The sequence below is a fragment of the Emericellopsis atlantica genome (assembly GCF_019669845.1).
Source record: "Emericellopsis atlantica unplaced genomic scaffold F5Z01scaffold_13, whole genome shotgun sequence".
Lineage (NCBI taxonomy): Eukaryota > Fungi > Ascomycota > Sordariomycetes > Hypocreales > Bionectriaceae > Emericellopsis > Emericellopsis atlantica.
The window spans coordinates 431,571-452,571 of NW_025764715.1; the positions used below are offsets into that span (position 1 = coordinate 431,571).

The window sequence follows — 21,001 nt, forward strand, 5'->3', positions numbered from 1 at the left end:
AGTGTGACAGGCGAATCTAGAAAGTTACGTCAGGTCGAGGACCAAGTTTATAGTGGGGCACCTTTCATAATGGACAGACAGGCAATGTTCATCAAATTACATTATCTATCCAAACACGATGGGTATACCAATCAGAAGAAAATATACAAGAATCAAATGCGCTCGTCACCTCGAGCTCTAGTCCCTATTCCCCTCAGCCCATCCGCGTATGGTGCCTCGCCGGCCACGCTCCTTTTCCTTCCGCCCATCAGCGCCTGTCACCCTCATCCAGTCCTCCCATTCCTTGCTGATCTCCATCAGTACGTTGCCCATGACGGTGGCGCTCGCCATGAGCCCGTGGCCCTCGCCCTCGAGCACCCGGACCTCGCACCGCCGCATGGTCTTACCCAGCCAGCGGACGTTGTCGACGGGCACGCGCGTGTCGCGGCTGCCGTGATGGATGGTCACCGGCCTGTTAATGTCCACGTACCGGAACCCGATCGTGTGCCGTCGCTCCAGGCAGATGAGGAGGTCCACCGCTGGGTTCGCGCCCGTCGTGGCCAGCTCCCAGATGGCATGGGTCAGGCGCGTGTCGTACGTGACCTGCCTCTCCTGGTCTGCCATGGCGTCCAGCGCAGCCGTCTGCGCTCGATCTGCACTCGAAGGCCGCAGAGGCTCTGTTCGCTGTTTAGGCGAGGTCGTCATGCTCTGTGCTCGACCTGTTGTCTCCAATGGCACGTTCTCCTTGTCGAGAGCTGGCGTGATATTCCTGTTGTTGCCAGGTGGGATCTCCTTCACCTGGCCAGTTGACCTCCGCTTCGTCCTTCGCGAGTTCTTCGGTAGAGACGTTGTAATGGATGTACTTGTCGCCGACATGAAGCTGCTGTTGGCGACCTTGAGCATGGGCGTCGGCAGAGCCCGCAAGATACGCTGCGACGTGGGGATGGCGTGGGTAGGTGGCAGAATCTGCGAACCCCCGAAGACGTTCATCTGTGAAGGCGGGATCCACGGTGCCAGGAGATGTATCCGGCCGCGGATATGCTGGGGCATACGTAGGGCTGTCGCCAGAGCATAGATGGCGCCGGCCGAGTGCGCGAGGATGGAGAATTTCGTAATCTTGAGCGACTGGCAGATGGCGTACACGTCGTCTATCATTGTGAGCATTCAATCCAAAATCCTAAAATGCAGGATACTTACCTGGCCAGTTCAGAGGCACCGTTGTCCCATCCGGATAAGGCTCGCTGTCGCCCACGCCAGGACGATCCGGTGTAATCAGACGCAACTTGAGCGTCAGGGCCAGCTCGTCGTAGAACGCAGTGATGTACCTCGTCAAGCCCATGCCGACGCAGCAGAAGACTGCTGAGCCCTCTGGGTCCCCCACCTCGGAGAAGCAGATGACTCGGCCCGTCTGCGGGTGTTTGATCTTCTGCGAGAGCCGCGGCGAGCACAGGTACGAGTCCACAGCGTCGTCGATCGAATCAGCCGAGTCCACCCGGTCCAGGGGGGCTCCGTCGTCCAAGTCAAGCATCGTCCTGGGCTCGGGGCTGCTTTGCCTTGACAGGCGCGCCAATCGCGAATTGCTCCGTTTTGGCTTTCCATCGGGGCTCTGCGGCGCGGAGCGACGCCTCGACCCGCTCTCTAGGCTCTGTTCTGAACGCCTCTTGCTCTGTGGCACAGCGGGGAATGGTGCTCCATCTCCCGTCTCTTCTCTCCCGGGTGTGTGAGCATCAAATGCGAGGTAGTCGTCGCGGATCGACTCGAGGAACTGCTTGCTCCTCGGTGTAGCCGCCGTAGGGTCATGTTCATCGGGCCCCAAAAAGAAGCTTCGGCCCTCGTGGAGCTCCAGTTTGGCTGGTGTCCTCCGTGGTTTGCGACCGTCGTCAACGGACGGCTTCCGCCCGCTCGACCTCTTGGGCCGCAAACTCGAATCGCGATGCGGTATCGGCCGCGGGCTATCGGTCTTGGACATGGTCTCTATAGGTTCCTCGCTGATGGGTGTTTCGGCCAGGAATGGATCCGGCTTGTCACTGCCGAGGCCCGTGCCAGATCCCCTTTCGCGCAGTCTCTCCTTGGAGCTCATGTACATGAGTCCCTTTGCGCTGCGGCTGGCTTTGCGCCCCCAGCTGTCGGCCGATCGTCGACGGTGGAGGTCCGGCTGGTCAGACGTCGAGTGACGTTCTATCGAGAGATTGCCAATGCTCTGTGAATCATCGTGGTCGTGCGTGGACGGTCGGGACGGCGTGCTGCTGCTTCGCATAAAAGACCGCAGGCCTCCGTTGTTCTCTCGGCTCGAATGGCTCCGTGGGGTCTTGGGTGGACTCAGGGGCGAGTAGCCGCTCGTGGGCTTCGAGGTCCGGATCACGGGTGCAGAGGCAGCAATCTCATCGAGTGAGAGAGCCTCCTCGCGAAGGTTGGGAAGACTCGGCTTGCTGTACGCGCCGTAGTCCACGCCAAAGCTGCCCGTCAAAGCGCTCCTGCTTCCCCCACTGGGCGAGGCTGGGGAAGAGTGCGTAACGCTGGGGGTGTATCCGCCCGAGGTCGCGTGCTTGCCCTCAAAGTAGTCGTCTGCCGGTTTCGAGATGCCGCTCAGGCTGGTGATCAAGCTCGATATGACCTCGGGGCCGCCTGCTGGAGGGATGCTCTGCCGCTTCGCAGAACCGACCGCGCCGCCTTGCACCGATCGTCGTCGCGAGCTACTGCTGGCGCCGTGCGTCGTCGTCGAATTGAAGCGTGTGCGCGTCGGTATCGATGGCGCATCGGTAGGCAGTGGCGGAGACGCCATGACTCTTGAAGACTACTGTCGTAGTGAAACGGACGTCAGGCGAGCGAGTGGCCCGTCCGGTCGCTTGGCCACGTCCAGTCCCCCAATGCAGGAGGTCCCTTGCGTCGGTCGGTGGGTGGACTGGCTGCAGATTGTGCCTGATCGGCTGCAGGAGTCGGAACTAGTTAGTGCATGGAAGCTGAACGGGGCCAGAAGCAAGGCGAGGTTGGTTTCTGCTCGCTCGCTCTGCGTTTCGGAGGCGAGACGGGAATACAGCAACGAAGGGGTCGAGTCTGGATCACGGCAGTGAGTCAAGACAGACAGAGACAGCGGCACGGCAGCAGATGGAAGGAAAAAAAGAAGCACAGCCAAATCTAATCTTCCGAGTCCTGGGACTGGACTCCAGTCCTTGTCGCCCAATTGACGGGACTGGACTCCACGCGCAGAGATGATCCGCGGGCAGGTCAGGGGTTCAGGGCCACTTTCTTCTGGCAGCAGCCAGCTGTCCACTGTTAGTCTGTTCAGCACCACTGGCATATGTCACTTTTCAGGGGCTGCGAGTGCGGCTCAGGTACTGGTAACAGCGGGGTAGGCCGCCTAGATGGCAGACGGGACGGCAGTGTCCCTGAGGATCCGTGGCGGTGATTGGGTCGACGGAAAAGGGGCGTCTTGGGCAACGTGACACAAAACACCACATCGTGATCCAGACAGATATTACAGTACGTACTACGGATAAGATAGACTGTCTTGGATAAGGACTGCTTTCTTCTTGGATAGGAAGGACGGGCTGAGGAATGACGACAATGGGCTGCCTGATGCCTCCTGGAGCACATGTAATTACTACCGTGGGGCTTCTGTCTGGCAAGACGAACATGACTGTAATTGGACTTCATTTAAAAGAGACCCTTTTGCAATGCTTGTTGCAAGTCGATGACGGCATTCACTTGGTACAGACTACGTGACCAACCTGATTATAGCCAGGCAAGCAATAATTAATTAATGAGCAAGCAACGTGGCCTGCCTTATCTTGCTGGCAGAGAATCGTCCACTGTGCCTTGTGCGACTGCTTCAGTACAGGGTAGGCCCGGTACAGTTGAGTTTATCATCACCTTCACTCGGACTGCCAGGCGTCGCGACTCGCGATCAGTCTCCGCGTCGCATTCGGTAATGGAGCCGCACGCAGCCCTCGTCGAGCGCCGTCGCGCTGATCAGTATGGGGCTCGCCCGAAGACCCGTGAGCGGGAAAAGTGGCTGTCCACCACCGAGAATCTCCGGCATCACGTAGATTTCCATCTCGTCCAGCGCGTCGCGCTCCATGAATGCCATCTGCAGTTGACCACCGCCCAGCATCCAGACGTCGCCGTCGTCGAGAGCACGGAGCTCCGAGATCAGCGCGTCGACATCACTGCGAACCTGGAGCGGCCCCTTTGGATTGAACAGTGGTTTCGAGGTGACGACGAACACTCGCTTGTCTCCATAAGCCCACGGCGATTGCTCTTGGGCGAGGAAGTCGTAGGTATTACGGCCCATGACCACCGTGCGGATTCGCTGTAAGAAGATGCCGTAGTCGTGCTCTCCCAGGTCCATGTCATTGTGTTTGTAGAGCCATTCGAGTGAACCGTCGCCCGAGACGATCCTCCCGTCAAGACTGGCTGCGATGTATCCTCGAATCTTGGCCATGATGCGGATGGATTATCGGCGATGGAATGAAGGCTTGGATTCACACACATGTATCTTGGATCAGCAGGATCTTGCCCGCATCAGGCCTCTTTCTGCCTGCAGAGTGCAGACGCTGTCAGCATGCTGCCTGTGAGGCTGTGACACCCAACTCACATCATTGCATACGTACAATGATGGCACACGACAACAAGAGGCCCCTCGACTCGTGCTTTCGGACCCTTTTTCCCATTGTGCAGGTAAAAAGCCTCATCACCACACAATACATGTATCCTACTCTGTTTCAGCAACGTCATCGAGCCCCTCAGCCACATCCACACCCACATCCCGCTACGTACGTACGTATTCAAGCGGGATTTGGGAGACATCCGGCGATCCGACCCCGAGGGCGCAAGCGGGTCCAGGGTCTACCCAGTGCTGACACGTCTTACCAAGTGCACAAAGCACGCGCATAGGGGTTGACTTTGCTCAGACAACTCGCCGATCAACATGAGCAAACTGGGCGGCTGGCTGCGCGCCAATGTCAAATCGGACCATGCGAACCCGGAGAAGGAAAGGAGAGACCTCGTCGAGGCGCTGGACTACGCGCAGCTCATCATGAACGATGACATTGACGCCGCGTACGAGGCGCTACGCAAGGGGGGCTCGTCCTTTCACTCCCTCGGCGCTGCGGTGGCCTTCTTCATGCGCTCGGTCCTGGGCATGGAAAAGTCCATCATGGCAGAGACGACGGATATGCTCAACGCCTGCGAGAACAAGGCCTTTGAGGATGCCAAATTGGCCGAGAGAAGGGGCAAGAGGGCGGAGGGAAATGGCATGTACCCAGCAGGCACAGAGTACGAGCTCATCCGGGCTGAGGTCTGGCTTATGGGCGCCGTCGTCGGTGTGCTGCACGAGAGCCTGGTGGAGGCGATGAAGAGCTTCTACAAGCTGCGCAAGGCATTTTTGACGCTGGACGGCATCATCCAGATTGAAAAGGGGGTCATTGGCGAGGCCACCCCGGGAGAGGCCTTTTCAGACCAGGGTACGAGTGGCGAGAACACGCCGCGCGACAAAGACGACAGCGGCTCCGAGGTATTCGTCGATGCAAAGGAGACGCTGACCCCGGTGGTCGAGGAGAAAAAGGAGCTCATCACTGCCGAGACGACGCCGGAGCCATCCATCTCAGGCGAGGCACAGACAAGTCTTCCAGTGATGAAGCCACCGGCCGAGACAGAGCTTCTCATGACGGATCCCGTCGACGTCTTCATCCACAGCGGCGCCAACATGTGCTTCGGCATCCTCATGCTCATGCTCACATTGGTGCCACCCTCCTTTTCCAGGATCCTCTCCGTCGTCGGCTTCCGAGGTGACCGCTCACAAGGCGTGAGTATGCTGTGGCGATCCTCGACCCACGACAACATCAACGGTGCTGTCGCGGGCATGGCTCTCCTAGGCTATTACCAGAGTCTCCTGGGCATTGTCGACGTCCTCCCTCACGAGCGCGATTACGACGAGGCCGCCGAGACCGTCGGGCCTCCGCGCGAAAAGTGTGCGCGTCTCCTCGCCACCATGCGCGAGCGCTACCCTGATTCGCGCCTCTGGCAGATCGAAGATTCCCGCCGCCTCTCTATCGAGCGCAGGATGTGCGAGGCGATGAAGCTGCTCACGACGGGCAAGGCACCCAAAATAAGACAGGTCGCCGCCTTCATCGACTTTGAGCTGGCACTGGTTGGCATGTACGTGCAGGACTGGCCCGTCATGCGCGATGCGTTCCTCAAGGCCGTCGACACCAACGACTGGTCTCCTGCCCTGTACTGGTTCATGGCCGGCTGCGCCTGCATCGAGATGTACCGCGACGCCAGGCGCAACGGCGACGAGAACGAGAGTAGGCGCCAAAAGGCGGCGGCGGACAAGTATCTCAAAAAGGCGCCCACCGTCGTGGGCAAGAAGAAGCTCATGGCTGGCAAACTCCCCTTTGAGGTCTTTCTGCAAAAGCGCCTGCAGCGTTGGGAGGAGCGCGCCGCCCAGCTGGGGGTGGACGTGGTCGACGCTGTTGGCATTAGTCCCGCTATGGAGCTCACATACTTCTGGAACGGGACAAAGAGAATGAATGAGACGGAACTTGCAAATGCCGTCGACACGCTGAGCTGGGAACGCTGCACATGCGGCGACAAGGGCGTCGAGCTGATGAAGAGTGAGCTCGATGAGATGGGCACCTGGGCCGTCTGCATGTCCTCTGTCAAGCGACAGCAGGGCGATTACGTGGCAGCGAGGGGCCATCTCAACGAACACGTCCTCCTACACGACCGCGCGGTCTTCAAGGGTCCTACCAAGAACGACTTTGTCCTCCCCGCCGCAGAGTACGAGGTGGGCGCCATTGCCTGGGAAGAGTGCGGCGCGGCACAAGACGATACCGTGAGGAAAGAGAGACTAGAGGAGTGCGCCGCACAGCTGGAGAAGGTGAAGAACTGGGAGGCATTTACATTAGACATGCGCATCGGCCTCAAGGTACAGTCAGGTCTGGAGACACTCAAGTGGTTCAGAGCGAAGAAGGGATGGCATTAAACAAGAAGTCAGCCAGCTTAGACAAAGAAAGAAAGAAAGATACACATGATCAGTTCTTCTTGGGGGTCCTCTTCCGGGTGCTCCTCCGCAACGCATCGACGCCATCTTGTACCATCCCCGCGCCATCGTCCAGCTTGGCAGACGAACGCTCCTTTAGATTGTGCTTGTCGGCTTCATCCCGAGCGTCGTCCATGAAGTCCTTGCCCTTGCTCGTGCCGTGCGCCCAGTCGAGAATCCCCCACGCGCCGTAGTTTGCCGTACCTCTGCTGGCGTAATGCCTCGCGGTGCGGCGGGCAATGCCTCCCAGAAAGATACCGGGGACGATGCTGTAGCCGGACGTGACGAGAGTGCCCTCAATGGTCGTGAGCAGCGTAAAGGCCAGATACGTGAGCAGATGCGGGTGGAGCAGGAATGCAGGAAGCAGGACCGGCACGAGGTGGTAGATGACCAGTGGAAGAGGGTGATCCGCATAGAGCTGCAGAGCGCAAATCGGCTCCCCGTGCGAGTACGAAGTATGCAGCCTCGTCAAGAGGGGAACCACAGCTCCTTCGTGCAGCAGATATCGGTGGATGTAGTATGTGAGCGTCTCCCGCGCCGTGAACAGAATGGCCGTTTGCTTGAACATCTGCCACGGCAGTGGTAGCGTTGTCGATACCTTGTACAGCGTATTTCCTGTGGCGAGAGTATACAACCAGCTCACGCCAGCTTCCACGGCCACAACGAGAAGCATGTTGAACGTGGCGAGCCCAATTAGCTTCAGGGGCCTGCGCGGGAGTCGTTTGGCGCCATCAAACTTGATGCTCCCCGCCACGCTCGGTATGCCAAAGTCGAAAGCGAGGAATAGTAAGGACGGTGCAAGCCAGAATATGACTCGCACAACGAGCAGGGACGTCGCATGGATCGCCTCGGGCTTGTGGCTCAGCACCAGAGCCGACCACGTCGCATAGAAGAAGAGGATGTTGACAGAGGTGGACAGCGACGGTGTCAGCACCGCTGAGATGAGCGGGATAGAGAGCAAGACGTCCATGGCGAGGGTTTCTGTTATTTGGTGCAGAGCGGCAGATGTGTGAGATGAAGAAGAGAAAATGGGCTCACCATGCCTTGCCGTCCCTGCGCGCAGCAGCTCAAGAAGATCGCCTCGTGGTCAAGATCCTGATCTCAACGCGACTTTCTACACCAATGACGTCGGTCCGGCGATAGCAGCCACAGCACACACTAGCCACACATTGCTCCGGGTAGGCCAAACTGACTGCCCCACCATGGCCTTCTCACTTCCACAGGCAGCCAGCCAAGCTATGATACATCCTAGTGCTTCCATCATCAACGCGACGCCATCGCCAGCACCACCTCACATCGCCCACCACACACCGCAGCCATGGCCGCCGACAAGCCCACAGAGACTCCTGCTGCCGCCGAGAAAAAGCCCGAAGAGACCAAGACCGCCAAACCCGCAGCGCTTGGCGAGGACGACGAGTTCGAGGACTTTCCCGTGGAAGGTGCGTGCCACCTCTATCCGTTGAACGAACCCACGCTGACTTTTTCAGACTGGCCAGAGAACGAGACCGAGGCCGCAGCGCAGGGCGAGTCGAGCAAGCACTTGTGGGAGGAGAGCTGGGACGACGACGACACGAGCGACGACTTCTCGCAGCAGCTCAAGTACGTTTTGACACCCAGCACGGACGACTCTACAATACTGACGCGCATCTACAGGGCTGAACTACAAAAGGTCGAGGCGGGCAAGCGGAAATAGACAAGCACAATCATGACATGAGTTACGAAGATACAAAGGGTATTCTATTGTTCCTAGGTCACAAACTAGATGATTTCCTTCGGCCTATCCCGTCAACAACGTTCTTTTTGCTGATATATATTCCCCTGCTCGCCTACTTACTCGACAGAGCCGTGACGCCAGGCAGCTCCTTGCCCTCGAGCAGCTCTAGCGAGGCACCGCCGCCGGTGGAAACGTGGCTCAGCTTGTCCTCGACGCCATACTTGGCGGCCACAGTAGCGGTGTCACCGCCACCGATGATGACAATCTTGCCCTGGTTCTGGGCACCGTCGACGACAGCGTCGAGCATGGCCTTGGTGCCGTTGGCAAAGTTGTCAAACTCAAAGACGCCGGCAGGACCGTTCCAGAGAATGGTCTTGGCCTCGCCAATGACCTCCTTGAACGACTTGATGGACTCCTCGCCGCAGTCCAGACCCATCCAGCCGTCGGGGATGCCCTCCTTGTCAGAGGCTTTGCCAACCTTGGCGTCCTTGGCGAACTTGTCCGCCGTGATGTAGTCCGAAGGCAGGACAATCTTGACACCCTTCTCCTGAGCCTTGTTCCTCAGCCCCTCCACAAGCTTGGAGCCGGCCTCGTCAAAGAGCGAGTCGCCAATGGCCACGTCATAGAGAGTCTTCTTGATGGTAAAGGCCATGCCACCGCAGATGATGAGCGTGTTGACCTTGTCTAGCAAGTTGTCAATCAGCTGGATCTTGTCCGACACCTTGGCGCCGCCGAGGATGGCAAGGAAAGGACGCTGAGGGGCCTCGAGAGCCTGGGCAAAGTAGTCCAGCTCCTTCTTCATGAGGAAACCAGCGGCCTTCTGGGGCAGGTCAACGCCGACCATGGACGAGTGAGCACGGTGGGCGGTGCCAAAGGCATCGTTGACGTAGACATCACCCAGAGCAGTGAGGCCCTTGCGGAACTCTTCGACCTTGGCCTTGTCCGCCTTGGTCTTGTTGCCGTCCTTGTCCTTGGCGCTGCCCTCCTCCTCAATGTGGAAGCGCAGGTTCTCGAGCAGGACAACCTGGCCGCCCTCGGCCTTGTTGACAATCTGCTCGACCTCGCTTCCGACACAGTCGGGGGCAAAGGTCACGCTCTTGCCGAGGAGCTTCTCGAGCTCGGGCACGACAGGCTTGAGCGAGTACTTTTCGTTGACGGCACCGTTGGGGCGGCCGAGGTGGGACATGAGGACTACGGCCTTGGCGCCATTGTCGACAGCGTACTTGATGGTGGGAAGAGCTCCGACAATGCGCTGGTTGTTGGTGATCTTCTTGTTCTCGTCGAGAGGCACATTGAAGTCGACCTGGATACCGTTAGAAACGCGTTGCCAGACTACCCCTCCATGGCGGGCAACCAGAAGAAGAAGAACTCACGCGGATAAGCACGCGCTTGCCCTTGACGTCGACGTCAGTGATGGAGAGCTTGCTGGAGAGAGACATTTTGAAATGTTTCTGTAGGGCTTGGTTGGTGTTGGTGGTGGTTGTGTGGTGACGGAGAAAAGAGCGCAGCTATGGAAGCTACGGGCGGGTGGTGAAGCAACGCATGGTGGGGTCGAGGGTGACGTCCGTGAGGCGTACTTTGTGGCATACCTCACGTCCCCGGGGTAGGTTATCAATGTTTTGCACTTTGGGCTGAGGAAATGGCAAGTTTCATTGGCTTAGGGACGAATCTACCCGATTTCTGGCTACTTGTTGACTTGAGCTCCTATTCTAGCCGAGCACGAGCTTGTATCGGGACTGTACATAACAAAAGAATCAATTGCCGTCTATGGAATCCAACGCCAGATAAAAGAGCGACACGGAGTGTAGCAAATATTTGATCAACGCCAAAAAATGCCCAGCACGCAAATGTAGAGTTTCCGTCTTCCAACACTCACCGACCTTAGTCCGAGCTGTTCGACAGCGAAAGGTAGGCAGTCCAAGCAATACCAACGGTCGAGACAAATGGCAGTTGGAACTGCACAGGCATCAAACGAAAGTTGACAATCTGCACAGCCGGCCACACAATGTAGTTGGCCTTGAGAGTGGGGATGTACATGTCGCGCAACTTCTGGCTGATCGCGCGACGGCCACCGCCCTCGGCGACCGTCATTGTGGTGAAGAACGCCAGCAAACCGGCCGGGGCGAAGATGAGCTGGTCGAATGCAACGCGCTTCATCGCTGGCCCAAAAGCACTGGTCTTGCTGATCGGGAAGACCCGGCCTAGGAACTGGAACCATTTGAACTGGACCGGGGCCATGCAAAAACCGTACGCCATGAAACGTGTCAAACGCTCAAAGTCGAATGGAGGTGGCGCTTGCGGGCCAGGGAGGACGTCTCGCTCAAAGTAAGAGTCTTTGCGGTCGAGATCGGCAATTTCGATGGAGATGTCGTCGCGCTTCGAGAGGCCATCCACCTTTTGGTGGGCGCGTAAGGTATAGGATGTGATGGTTTGAGCGACCGTGTCTGCAATGCCACCGAGAATGGCATTGGTGACCATCATGGTCATCACGGGCCGTTCATCGTAGTACGCATTGTACCTGGCCGTCAGGCGAGCGACGAGAGCCATTTCGATGAAGAGTATGATGGTGTGAAGGAGAGGCTGTTGGAGAAATTTGAGGTTAGCGATAAGGATTCGCCGGGTGGAGTGGCGATCGAGCGATCGCGGTCGCAACACCAACGGATGGGACATACAACTTTGCCAAAGATGAACTTTCGGTTGACGCTGCGCTCGATGCGGCGCTTGGTGAGTTCCCAGGTCATGTTGGCGGTTTTTCTTCACTGGGTATTATGTAGGTGCGATGCCGGGATGCAGAAGAAAGGGAGAGAGTCAGGCGGTGGTCGGACTGTGGATCTCGTGTACCACAAGGGTCGCCTCGATGACGACGGGCGGTGATAGTGCCACTGATCAACTGGCCAGCTGCACTGGTGTTGGAGTTGAAGATATCAGAGTGATAAATCCAAGCGCGGGCTTTCTCCTTTGCGTGCGTAGGGAGGCTGGGATGATGATCAGAACAATGCAGGTTGCGGAAAGGCGAGAGGCAACACGATCATCCGTGACAGCACCTGTTGCGCTTGCCGCAGCGTCAGCTGGGCTGAGTCGGCGCTTCCGGAAGGCACGGGCAATCGGGGGTTTCGTCCGCGACCGGGGGCATGCACTTGACGGGGCGCGAGGCGTGACCTGACCGCTGGCGCGGCACTGGCAAGGGGGAGGAGGAGCATCGACCATCAGCCTCAACAATAATCAGACTGTAATTGACCTATCTACTTTTAACACAAAAATAGGTAGTGATACTTTGTTATAATAAAGGTACTTTATTTAACAGTCAAGAAGTCTCCTCCTCCTCCGGTTCTTGGCAAAAATTAAAATCAATCAAAAAAAGGCATTTCGTAACTACGATCCCGCCAGGACTCGAACCTGGAACCTTTGGTAAGTACCTAATCCGGAAACCAACGCGCGGCCATTGCGCCACGAGACCATATCCTTAGAAGCTAGAAATTATATCCTATACACGTAAATGCTTCCATCGACTCGAATTCTTAGTACGTGCGGAAGTAGTTTACAATAGACGAGCCTTAGTATAGACATTGTAAGTATTGAAGCAAGCCATTAATAAATTATTGCCCTAATTTCGTAATTAGATTAACTAAATATCTTTACTAATTATTAATAAAGATTAGTTATAAGTGAAAATTCTCAATTCTTAGTGGAGTTTCCACGCAGAGTTTCCACGGACTTAAGTACATAAAATAAACATACTTATGAAGGATTAAGTAGCCCGTAACAGTAACTAGAATTCAGGAATCCTAAGAAACGTCCCTTACTTCTATATCTATTACTTTAAATCCTCTGCAGTCATTGCATTGCCTTGGTGACTACTGGGTGGTGGAGAGACAACCATCGGATGAAGTTCAGACGAACTTGGTTATTACATAGTATTCCTCAAATGCTCTTGTAGCACGCAGTGGAAAGCTTCTTTCTTTCTTAAAGAAGCTTATTATCAGGGACTACTGCGTTATCTATGCAGCGAGTGCTGGTCTGAAAGATTGTCTCGTTGTGATGTTCACACAAACAGAAGGCACGAACCTTGCAGTGGCAGGTACCCAAATACATTCTGCAACCTGAAAGACTGGATGGTAGGTCAGATAGAAAGAGAAACACGTCGACTATCGTCAACGGCACTACATACCCACGGCAGTATGCCCCAGAATATTTGATTCAGTTAGAAGAGTATGATCGACTCCCCCAGTGACACACACCGTGGGTGGCACAATCATTCCTAACTTACTACATGCTTTAGATAAGCTTTCCTATAAGGGATCGCATTGTTTGACGGTATTGAGCACAAATAGATAATGCACTGTCAGTCAAAGACATTAAGGGCTTCTCTATCCCGAGGTCGGCTATAACGACATAGAGATGGTTGTATGAACTGGCCCGTAATTAACGCCTTGGCTGAGAGTTTTCATTAAGGCTTTAAAAAAAAAGCTTGCTCCTTCCTCTCTAGTCATCCCATCCATGTTCGGGGGGGCATGTACCCGTTGTTGAGAGCTCTTGCCCAAAGACAGGCCAGTTTCGGTGGCCTCCCGAGGCAGGTACGGCATATCGCCCCTCTAAGAAGGCAAGAGCGGACGGCAAGCGCTGTTTGTCGGGTGTGCTTTAATAAAAAGCCTGATTCAGCGGCGATCGAAGTCTTCGGCAGATCTTGTCCCCAATTTTGCCCTGTTCATCACAGGAGAGATATTTGAATTGCCGCAACCACCCTGCGCTCGAATCACTGTGCTCAGTTCTCAGTACGTTAAAGAAGTTCGTAAGGCTTAGAATTGTTGCCGCGATATTCAAAGCACGTCGCTGGGCTAGTTGCTATGCTTGTTGTCAGCTAACCCCTGACAGAAATATCGACCAATCCGAGGTTTGAGCAGAACTGAAGAGGCCAAGCAGGTTGGCCGATGCGTGAAAGCAATATGTTCCATTGTACTTCTTAGTGTTTGCCGGGGGAGCAACTCTAGAGTAACATTGCACCAGGCTCTAGCTTCATCTTCTTCTCAAAAGTCAGAATAGGGGCTCGCCAGCTGCCCCTGAAACAAGCTGCGAGAAGCCCCTTTTTGGTGAAGTCGGCGAAAATGACCAAGGCTACATGTCTGACATGGCTCCTCCTCGGGCGCGCTTGATGATGAGATGACTACTGTCTACTACCCGCCTAGTGCTAGATCACAATGGCTGGATCTGGGGCGGCCCACGGCCGATCAAGACTAAGGTCGTAAGATACTGTCTGCTTCTGTATTTTGCGCTCCTCTAAATCAAACAAACGTTTTGTTTTGATAGCTTTCAAGACCGCGAAACAGCGGTGTGCTGTTGTTGGTCTCTTGTTAGCTGACATACAAACACGGCACTTTACATGAGGCGGCTTTCACAATGTGCGCACTTGATATTGAAGAAACTTTTTGATTGTCCTGCTGCTAAGAACGCCTCCGCTTGAGAGGGAATTGACCGACGCCGTCGCGCCTTGGGTGCTAGTAACGCTAGGTACCTGATGAATCAAGTCTATTCCTGCGCCCAAATTATTAAAGACAAAGGAAAAGAATGTTGATCTTGCAACATTAGCAAGGCCAGGGATAGGTCCAACTATGCCGTCCTTGTTCGTAATGTGGGGGACACTCCTCGTCGAGGGTCGTGTCATTAGAGCTGCAAGCCAGCCACCTCGGAAGAGATGCTCTTCTGCTTCTTGTGGCTGTTGAAACCCTCCGTCTCGCCCGAAGCCTTACGCTTCTGCGAGACGGCATCCAGGGGGCTGCGCATCATGTCGCTTGACTGCCTCTTGTGACGACGTGCTGGTGTCAACGGAGCGGCGGCAGTGTCGAAGCGGTCCGACTTGATGCCACGGATGGTGGTGCTGTTCAGGGGGCCACTGAAGGCGATAGAGTCGTGCGTGGCACCGGTGCCCATGAGCTGAGCGTTGGCCTGGTGTTGGCGGAACGCGCCAACATTGCGGGAGTTGATGTGTGACAGATTGGCATCGCTGTATGCGGTCACGGGGCGACTGGGCGTCGTAGCATCTTGGCCATCCCCCTCTTCATCGGAGGAGTCCTCGCTGAGATTGATGTAGCTTTCGAATGCAAATCCGTCGCCCTCCTGGCCGTCTAGATCTGACGAAGCCTGATCATCCATGGCATTGTGCTCAGATTCCAGCTCCGAGACGGACGTAGGGAATAATTGCCCATACAATTGCAGATCGTTGTTGGCAGTGGCGTCGTTGCCTAGATCGAGCGGATACTGGCTGAAGTCCATGTTCATTTCGAGGGGCGAGTCTGGCAGCATGGGCTGCAGGTAGGGGTTGTCTGGAATTCGGCCCAGCTCGTGATGACGGTCAGGTGTGAAGATCATCATGCGCTTTGTCTCATGGTTGTACAAGGCAATTGGCTTCTTTCTGTATTTCTGAAGGTTGAAACGCGACGAAAGAGGCTCGCCCTTGCTGCGACGCGCGGGCTGCTCGTCATCGGAAGAATCATCGTTGGAATGGTCATGGAGAGCTGCGGCCGCGGCAGGAGCGCGCACTTCAAAATCCTCCTCTTCGGTTGTGGAGCCGTCGTCGTCGTAGTTGTATCCTTCAATGAACTCTTCGCTTTCGGGGATTGTCTCGCAGGTCGTTGGCTCAAAGGCAGGCTGCAACTCCTGTTGGGGTGTCCGGGGTGTGGCGTGCCTGTCTGCGACCCTCTGGAACATAGCCTCCTCGTATTGCTCATAGTCGAGGTCGGTGTAATCGGAGCCGCTGTTCTCTTCATCCTCGATACGGCGGCGGAAATTGCGGTCCAGCTCAGATTGAAGCACAAAGATGTCGGGGAAAAAGTCCTCATTCTCTCCGTCGTTGTCATCAGACGAGTCCTCTTCCTCCGAGGCCCAGTGGACCGACTTTTTGCGGATAGGCCACTTGAGCTCCTCATCCTCCTGTTGGATCTCTTCATGCTGGGCGGGGCTGAGGCCTTCCCAGCTTTCGTCACTGCTGGGGATCAAGCCAGCGCCTCCTTCGTCGTCGTCGTCTTCTTCCTCTGCCTCCTCCTCATCCTCGTCGTTGGAGTCGTCGTCGTCACCGTCGTTATCGGAACCGTCATCATCGAAAAGCGATCGAGTAGCGCCAGGGCTGGACGTGGTCTCGCCCACCATTGCACGCTCCTCGACCGCAGTCACGTCCTCCTCGTCGTCATCTTCGTCGTCGCTGATGTCGTCAACGGCCGAATAATTGTCGTCTGCAGACGATAGGGAGGAGGAGAAGTCAAAGGTCGAGGCGGAGACGGTAGAGGAGCGGCGTCGTCCCTTTTTGCCAATCTTGATGGCAGTGGTAGGGGGAGCCTTGCGGCTTTTGGGTGTCTTTGGGGAGGGCATTGTTGGTATTGCGTGTGGCGTGTAGCCTTAAATATGATCGTAGTGTTTGCTGATTGTTCTATTCACAGACCAAGCTGCAGCGCGAGAGGCAAGCTGGGTCTGTCTAACTCTGTCGTTTGGATTCACTGGTGAAATTGCTCGATGAACTGCTGGACTGCCGGCCCAGCGTACCTGGGCCGGCAGTGGGCGTTTACAGCTCAGCGAGGGCCGAAGGCATCTTGACTCGACAAAGTTGGGTAATTGGTATGTTCCTGCAGTTAGGGAGGGATGTGTCGACTTCGTTGTCTTTTGTAGGGTGTTTGGTTTGAGGAGGAGAAGCAGGGGAGAGACAGGAAGACGAGGCGGACGGAAGTTCTCTAAAAGATAACTTTTTTTGGTACAAGTGGAGATGCATTGGGGCGCTACAATTGGCGGGTTGCGATGACTCTAACACAGACCGCAGTGGACTGAACCTTTCTCCAGCGCTTGGATGTGGGGCAGCCCCCTAACGAAGCATGCTGATTGTGACTGTGAGGCAGGAGGGGTTGATCGTGCCTTCTGTTTCTTCTGTTGATGACTCCCATCTGGAGGTTTCTGGGATCATCATATGCAAAGTGCCGTGACTTGAGAGTCACCGCCTTTTCATGTGTGAGTTGATTGGCGGCCGGCATGCAGCTTCACCATGCACTGTCCTAGTCGAGAAGGATTTCGTGTTCAACCCTTGGGCGATGCAATGCCAGCACAAAGTATCGCGAGGGTTTGGCTAGGTCAGGCCATTTTATGTCCTCTTTCAATGCACCTTGACAGAGCAAACCTCAAGGCTCAACGAGATAATTTTGGGGATCGGGCGAGGCGAGCCTAGACGTCAACCAGGAGAGTCGAATGTCCCCTCTATGGGTCCGTCGTCGTAGCGGGGCATTTTCACTTTGATTGCAAGTATGACGAACGGCTGGCGGGTCTAACGTTCCGTCACTCGGTCGAGGCCGACGATCACCATTATTTCCATCATAGGTCGCGAGCGCGATGATGAGAATTCTATGCGCGTAGATAACCTTCGCTGTTATCTCAGAACACGTGTCTAGCCCAACCAGACTGACATAGCGGGACACAGCTCTGCAGACTTGATGCGAAAAAAAACTGTTCGAGGGATGGATGGAATTCAGGGTCCTGCGGCCCTGTGGAGATTACCCACCCTGGAGTTGCCTTTGTCGTGAAGATAATCAGCGCAACAATTTGTTGAACGTTTGAAGTGCGTAAATGAACAGCTGTCAGCGGAGTGGCCTATGATGAGCGGAAATGTCGAAACAATTCGTGTCGGGTTCCTAGTCCAGAATGCTTTGCCTAGCCCCTTTTTGCAGCATCAGGCTTATGGTATTTGCAACCTTGTTGACATGGAGTCCGTGCTCTCGCCTGAATTGCAAGCAAATGGAAAGTAGAAGCCGGGTGTCCTGTAATCTGCAATGTGTCTGATTGCTGTCCATCAAGAACTGGCGCACACTGTTCTAAGCATCGAGCCCTTGAAGTGAACATAGCTAGGAAGATGTCAGTAGGTTGATAATCATAGATGTGCGGCGCGCCTGTGTTGTCACGCACTTGTTAAGTAAAAAGCGGGGGCACCAGTGCGTAAAGACAGCAGATACCTGGCTGTATGTCGTGCATTCGCAACTCGCGATATCTTGTCGTGGAAGCCAGGCCGCATGTTGCATCAGCCTATCTCAAGCCAAGCTGAGGCGCGTTAAGTGGAGACGCGACGTGGTTGCCCTGCCAGCGCGGACAATATTGGAAATCCCCGAGTAAACAGGGGTGTTCTTCGATCAAATGCAGACCCATTTGGTATTTAGGCACGTCCTTACCTTAGCGACAGGCTACAGCATCAAGACAGCCGCCAAATCATCGAAATGGAGTCAAGAACCTCGCACAACCTCTTCGAGGTCTACCTTCGATTACGACCCTCCCCACCTGGTGCGCCCGCCTCCGAGCGCATCCTGACTGTCGAAGCACCAGAAACGAAAGAGGAGGAAGCCCAGCGCGAGGCCACTGGGGTGACACACATCACACTGAACCCGCCGACTGATCGCAGACGCGCCATCGAGAAGTTCGCTTTTACGCGTGTCTTTGAACCTGACGCCGGTCAGCTCGATGTCTTCCATTCTGCCGGAGTTGTTCCCATGGTTGAGGGCGTGTTGGCACGCGATGGAGGCGATGGCACAGACGCGATGATTGCCACACTGGGCGTCACAGGCTCAGGGAAAACGCACACAATGCTCGGATCCAAGACCCAGCGCGGTTTGACGCAGCTCACTCTCGACGTCCTCTTCCGGTCAATCGGCCTCAACATGCTCGAAGGTCTCGACCTGGCCTCTGCCGCCGACTCACTTCAAGCAAGCGACCCATCCGAAGCCACACTGATAACGGCTCCCAACTTCATTGATGCCGTTTGCGGCGATGCGCCGGGGTCTCGCTCTCGCGCCGCGACACCCATGATTGTACGACTTCCCTGCAGTTTCCCCGAGTCTCCAACAACAAGCCCCAAGCATCCACGAGAGCGATAGTCTCGCTTTCGGAATGACAACCTACCTCCTGCCATCCATTCGTCCCAGCGGGCGAATATTCAACAACCCAAGCCCTTTATGGCCCTTACCAACGCATCCCGTGTCAAGAATGTTGCTAAAATAGAACCAAAGGGCGAGTCACACAATCACCTGTCGCCAGGTCCTGCGAGACGAAACATACAACGACCTTCTGCCCTGCCGCAGACGCCCGATGTCAGCAACATCGATCTGTGCTGCGATGCTTCGGCTGAGTACGCGGTTGTCGTGTCCATGTACGAAGTCCACAACGATCGCATCTACGACCTTCTGTCGCCTCCTTCACGGAACGCCACATCCAAAGACATTCGTCGCCGCCCGCTGCTATTCAAATCCACCGAAATGTCACCCGATCGCAAAGTTGTCGCCGGCCTGCGAAAAGTCATTTGCACGAGTTTCAGAGAGGCGATCATGGTTCTGGAGGCTGGCCTTCAAGAACGCCGAGTTGCCGGTACAGGCAGCAACAGTACGTCGTCGCGCAGTCACGGATTCTTCTGTTTTGAAGTGAAGAAAAGAACGCATAGCAGGCGACCTGGTCCCTGGGGCGGCAGCAAGCTGACGATTGTCGACTTGGCTGGCAGCGAGCGTGCTCGCGACGCTAAAACAGCTGGTGCTACGCTGGTCGAAGCTGGCAAGATCAACGAGAGTCTCATGTATCTGGGCCAATGTCTGCAAACGCAGAGCGAGGTCGGAACGTCCAGCAAGCCCAACATTGTTCCTTACAGACAATGTAAGCTTACAGAGCTGCTCTTCTCCAACTCCTTCCCCTCCTCATCCTCTTCTTCACAGCCTCAGGGTCCCCGACGCAACCCACAAAGGGGAGTCATGATTGTCACAGCCGATCCTCTGGGCGACTTCAATGCTACATCACAGATCCTTCGCTACAGTGCTCTGGCGCGGGAGGTAACAGTGCCTCGCATCCCATCAATCACGGCAACTATTCTCGCCAATGCTCCCCCCATGGCAGGGAGGCCGCCTAGCCCAGTCCAGACACATCATCCTCGCCCTTTCATGCCTCCTGGCAGCTCTGGCTCGTATCGGGTCGCTTCATCTGACGAGAGAGCGACTATGGAATTGGCTGCTCTAGAGATAGCGCGCCTGAGCGACGACATTGATCACTTGCGCGAAGAGGTGGATATCCAGACTGAGGCAAGAATGACGGCGGAGGCCCATCTTATGTCGATGGAAGACCGCATGTTGGATCTCGAGGCTTCCATAAGGGACGACTGTGCGACAGAGTTCGAGGAAAGGCTTGCGATTGAGCTGGCCAGGTTCAAGTCCTCACTTTTGCTGGAGCAAGAGCGCAACGATGAGCACTGGGATCGTAAAGTGGATGTGTTGGAGCGCGGACTTGGCTCCGACGAGGCGGATGACAAGGAGAACGTGCTTGTCGAGAACCTCGAGGAAGAAGTGGAGCGATTGCGTCGAGAGAACGTGATCCTCAAGCGCGAGCTGGCGAGTAGGAGCCCCAGCAAGCGCCGACCGCTCGAAGAGCGAGGCGACTGCGCTTCATCGCCGCAGGGCTCGTCGACAAAGGGCGAGGGTGTGGCTCAGTTGGGCCGCAAAATGGAGAAGATGCATCTCAGCAACAGCAACTCGCGGACACCGAATGGCGCGAGTAGCGGCAGCCCAAAGAAGTTGCGCAGGCTGGGCAACCGGAAATGGGAGCACGAAGAAGATGCGGATTTGGAGTGTTGATCTTGGTATAGATACCCGGTTCTTTCGTAATGCACTTTGGCTTCTAGCGGACAATGAATTGATTTGACTCGATCGTGAAGCTACTTGGGACATCGCTCGTTGTGTGAATGACACAGGCTATTTGTTCCAGTCCCTGTGAGCTCGGAGCACCATAACAAACAAACCCCCTGGACTCCACCATTTCCCTGAGATACGGGTCGGTTGTTTTTGATTCTTGCACCAACATCACCAGTCACCACGCGTTTGCCCACATCAATGATCACCATGTTTGCTCTGCCGCGACTCGTGACCACCCATTCAGGCCCTCAAGGATACATAGAACACCTTTGCACAGCTCGCACGGCCCATAAGAGGTGAGTGGTGTGTTAGATGCGCGTATTCTTATTGACTCTTCGACTCTACAAACTATTGCATATTCTACACGCATATATTGACTGTTCGGCTCTATCACTTATTACTTATTATACACGGACATATTGACTGTTCGGCTTAATAACTTATTACTTATTTTACACGCATGTATTGCCTCTTCGGCTTAATAACTTATTACTTATTTTACACGCATGTATTGCCTCTTCGGCTCTATCATTTATTCTGTATTCTATACGGATATATTGACTCTTCGACTCTATGACCTATTGC

At 55.4% G+C, this 21,001-nt stretch overlaps 10 protein-coding genes and 1 non-coding gene across 11 annotated transcripts; 3 read left to right on the top strand and 8 right to left on the bottom strand.

Annotated features, from left to right (window-relative positions):
- Positions 1-38: 38 nt before the first annotated feature.
- Positions 39-3,230, bottom strand: F5Z01DRAFT_104772 (uncharacterized protein). Its single transcript, XM_046257353.1, has 2 exons — positions 1,177-3,230; positions 39-1,127 (listed from the first exon to the last, which is right to left on the bottom strand). The coding sequence occupies exons 1-2, from the start codon at positions 2,759-2,761 to the stop codon at positions 178-180; spliced, it is 2,535 nt and encodes an 844-aa protein (XP_046118339.1). The 5' UTR covers positions 2,762-3,230; the 3' UTR covers positions 39-177.
- F5Z01DRAFT_104845 (uncharacterized protein) lies at positions 2,634-3,569 on the bottom strand. The gene has a single exon (XM_046257354.1). It carries the CDS (start codon positions 3,275-3,277, stop codon positions 2,774-2,776), a length of 504 nt encoding a protein of 167 aa, XP_046118340.1. The 5' UTR covers positions 3,278-3,569; the 3' UTR covers positions 2,634-2,773.
- A 314-nt stretch (positions 3,570-3,883) lies between these two features.
- Positions 3,884-4,420, bottom strand: F5Z01DRAFT_636493 (bifunctional deaminase-reductase domain-containing protein; the record flags this gene model as incomplete). Its single annotated transcript, XM_046262215.1, has 1 exon — positions 3,884-4,420. One exon carries the CDS (start codon positions 4,418-4,420, stop codon positions 3,884-3,886), a length of 537 nt encoding a protein of 178 aa, XP_046118341.1.
- Positions 4,421-4,906: 486 nt separating this feature from the next.
- F5Z01DRAFT_674159 (uncharacterized protein) lies at positions 4,907-6,964 on the top strand (the record flags this gene model as incomplete). The annotated part of the gene is made up of 1 exon (XM_046265014.1): positions 4,907-6,964. The coding sequence occupies one exon, from the start codon at positions 4,907-4,909 to the stop codon at positions 6,962-6,964; it is 2,058 nt and encodes a 685-aa protein (XP_046118342.1).
- On the bottom strand, positions 6,962-8,111 carry F5Z01DRAFT_655288 (sterol desaturase family protein). Its single transcript, XM_046263488.1, has one exon. The coding sequence runs from the start codon at positions 7,989-7,991 to the stop codon at positions 7,014-7,016; it is 978 nt and encodes a 325-aa protein (XP_046118343.1). The 5' UTR covers positions 7,992-8,111; the 3' UTR covers positions 6,962-7,013.
- F5Z01DRAFT_655290 (DSS1/SEM1 family-domain-containing protein) lies at positions 8,112-8,751 on the top strand. The gene is made up of 3 exons (XM_046263489.1): positions 8,112-8,460; positions 8,509-8,620; positions 8,675-8,751. Exons 1-3 carry the CDS (start codon positions 8,340-8,342, stop codon positions 8,712-8,714), a joined length of 273 nt encoding a protein of 90 aa, XP_046118344.1. The 5' UTR covers positions 8,112-8,339; the 3' UTR covers positions 8,715-8,751.
- A 96-nt stretch (positions 8,752-8,847) lies between these two features.
- On the bottom strand, positions 8,848-10,174 carry F5Z01DRAFT_622244 (phosphoglycerate kinase; the record flags this gene model as incomplete). The annotated part of the gene is made up of 2 exons (XM_046261251.1): positions 8,848-10,038; positions 10,109-10,174. The coding sequence occupies 2 exons, from the start codon at positions 10,172-10,174 to the stop codon at positions 8,848-8,850; spliced, it is 1,257 nt and encodes a 418-aa protein (XP_046118345.1).
- A 172-nt stretch (positions 10,175-10,346) lies between these two features.
- F5Z01DRAFT_105211 (uncharacterized protein) lies at positions 10,347-11,567 on the bottom strand. Its single transcript, XM_046257356.1, has 2 exons — positions 11,408-11,567; positions 10,347-11,315 (listed from the first exon to the last, which is right to left on the bottom strand). The coding sequence occupies exons 1-2, from the start codon at positions 11,474-11,476 to the stop codon at positions 10,617-10,619; spliced, it is 768 nt and encodes a 255-aa protein (XP_046118346.1). The 5' UTR covers positions 11,477-11,567; the 3' UTR covers positions 10,347-10,616.
- A 543-nt stretch (positions 11,568-12,110) lies between these two features.
- F5Z01DRAFT_t48 lies at positions 12,111-12,192 on the bottom strand. The gene has a single exon. It is a non-coding gene; the product is annotated as a tRNA-Arg (tRNA).
- A 1,953-nt stretch (positions 12,193-14,145) lies between these two features.
- On the bottom strand, positions 14,146-16,418 carry F5Z01DRAFT_655294 (uncharacterized protein). The gene has a single exon (XM_046263490.1). The coding sequence runs from the start codon at positions 16,092-16,094 to the stop codon at positions 14,394-14,396; it is 1,701 nt and encodes a 566-aa protein (XP_046118347.1). The 5' UTR covers positions 16,095-16,418; the 3' UTR covers positions 14,146-14,393.
- A 1,480-nt stretch (positions 16,419-17,898) lies between these two features.
- Positions 17,899-20,555, top strand: F5Z01DRAFT_655296 (P-loop containing nucleoside triphosphate hydrolase protein). The gene is made up of 2 exons (XM_046263491.1): positions 17,899-18,559; positions 18,758-20,555. The coding sequence occupies exons 1-2, from the start codon at positions 17,972-17,974 to the stop codon at positions 20,357-20,359; spliced, it is 2,190 nt and encodes a 729-aa protein (XP_046118348.1). The 5' UTR covers positions 17,899-17,971; the 3' UTR covers positions 20,360-20,555.
- The last annotated feature ends 446 nt before the right edge of the window (positions 20,556-21,001 follow it).

What these genes read in the sequence shown, in the direction of transcription:
- F5Z01DRAFT_104845 (XM_046257354.1), bottom strand. Translation starts at nt 3,277, where the DNA reads ATGCCAGTGGTGCTGAACAGACTAACAGTGGACAGCTGGCTGCTGCCA.
- F5Z01DRAFT_104772 (XM_046257353.1), bottom strand. Translation starts at nt 2,761, where the DNA reads ATGGCGTCTCCGCCACTGCCTACCGATGCGCCATCGATACCGACGCGC. An exon ending in GGTGCCTCTGAACTGGCCAG is followed by an intron (nt 1,128 to 1,176) that starts GTAAGTATCCTG and finishes TCACAATGATAG; the next exon opens with ACGACGTGTACGCCATCTGC.
- F5Z01DRAFT_105211 (XM_046257356.1), bottom strand. Translation starts at nt 11,476, where the DNA reads ATGACCTGGGAACTCACCAAGCGCCGCATCGAGCGCAGCGTCAACCGA. An exon ending in AGTTCATCTTTGGCAAAGTT is followed by an intron (nt 11,316 to 11,407) that starts GTATGTCCCATC and finishes TTTCTCCAACAG; the next exon opens with CCTCTCCTTCACACCATCAT.
- F5Z01DRAFT_655294 (XM_046263490.1), bottom strand. Translation starts at nt 16,094, where the DNA reads ATGCCCTCCCCAAAGACACCCAAAAGCCGCAAGGCTCCCCCTACCACT.
- F5Z01DRAFT_655290 (XM_046263489.1), top strand. Translation starts at nt 8,340, where the DNA reads ATGGCCGCCGACAAGCCCACAGAGACTCCTGCTGCCGCCGAGAAAAAG. An exon ending in CGAGGACTTTCCCGTGGAAG is followed by an intron (nt 8,461 to 8,508) that starts GTGCGTGCCACC and finishes TGACTTTTTCAG; the next exon opens with ACTGGCCAGAGAACGAGACC. An exon ending in GACTTCTCGCAGCAGCTCAA is followed by an intron (nt 8,621 to 8,674) that starts GTACGTTTTGAC and finishes GCGCATCTACAG; the next exon opens with GGCTGAACTACAAAAGGTCG.
- F5Z01DRAFT_655296 (XM_046263491.1), top strand. Translation starts at nt 17,972, where the DNA reads ATGGAGTCAAGAACCTCGCACAACCTCTTCGAGGTCTACCTTCGATTA. An exon ending in GCGCCGCGACACCCATGATT is followed by an intron (nt 18,560 to 18,757) that starts GTACGACTTCCC and finishes ATAGAACCAAAG; the next exon opens with GGCGAGTCACACAATCACCT.
- F5Z01DRAFT_655288 (XM_046263488.1), bottom strand. Translation starts at nt 7,991, where the DNA reads ATGGACGTCTTGCTCTCTATCCCGCTCATCTCAGCGGTGCTGACACCG.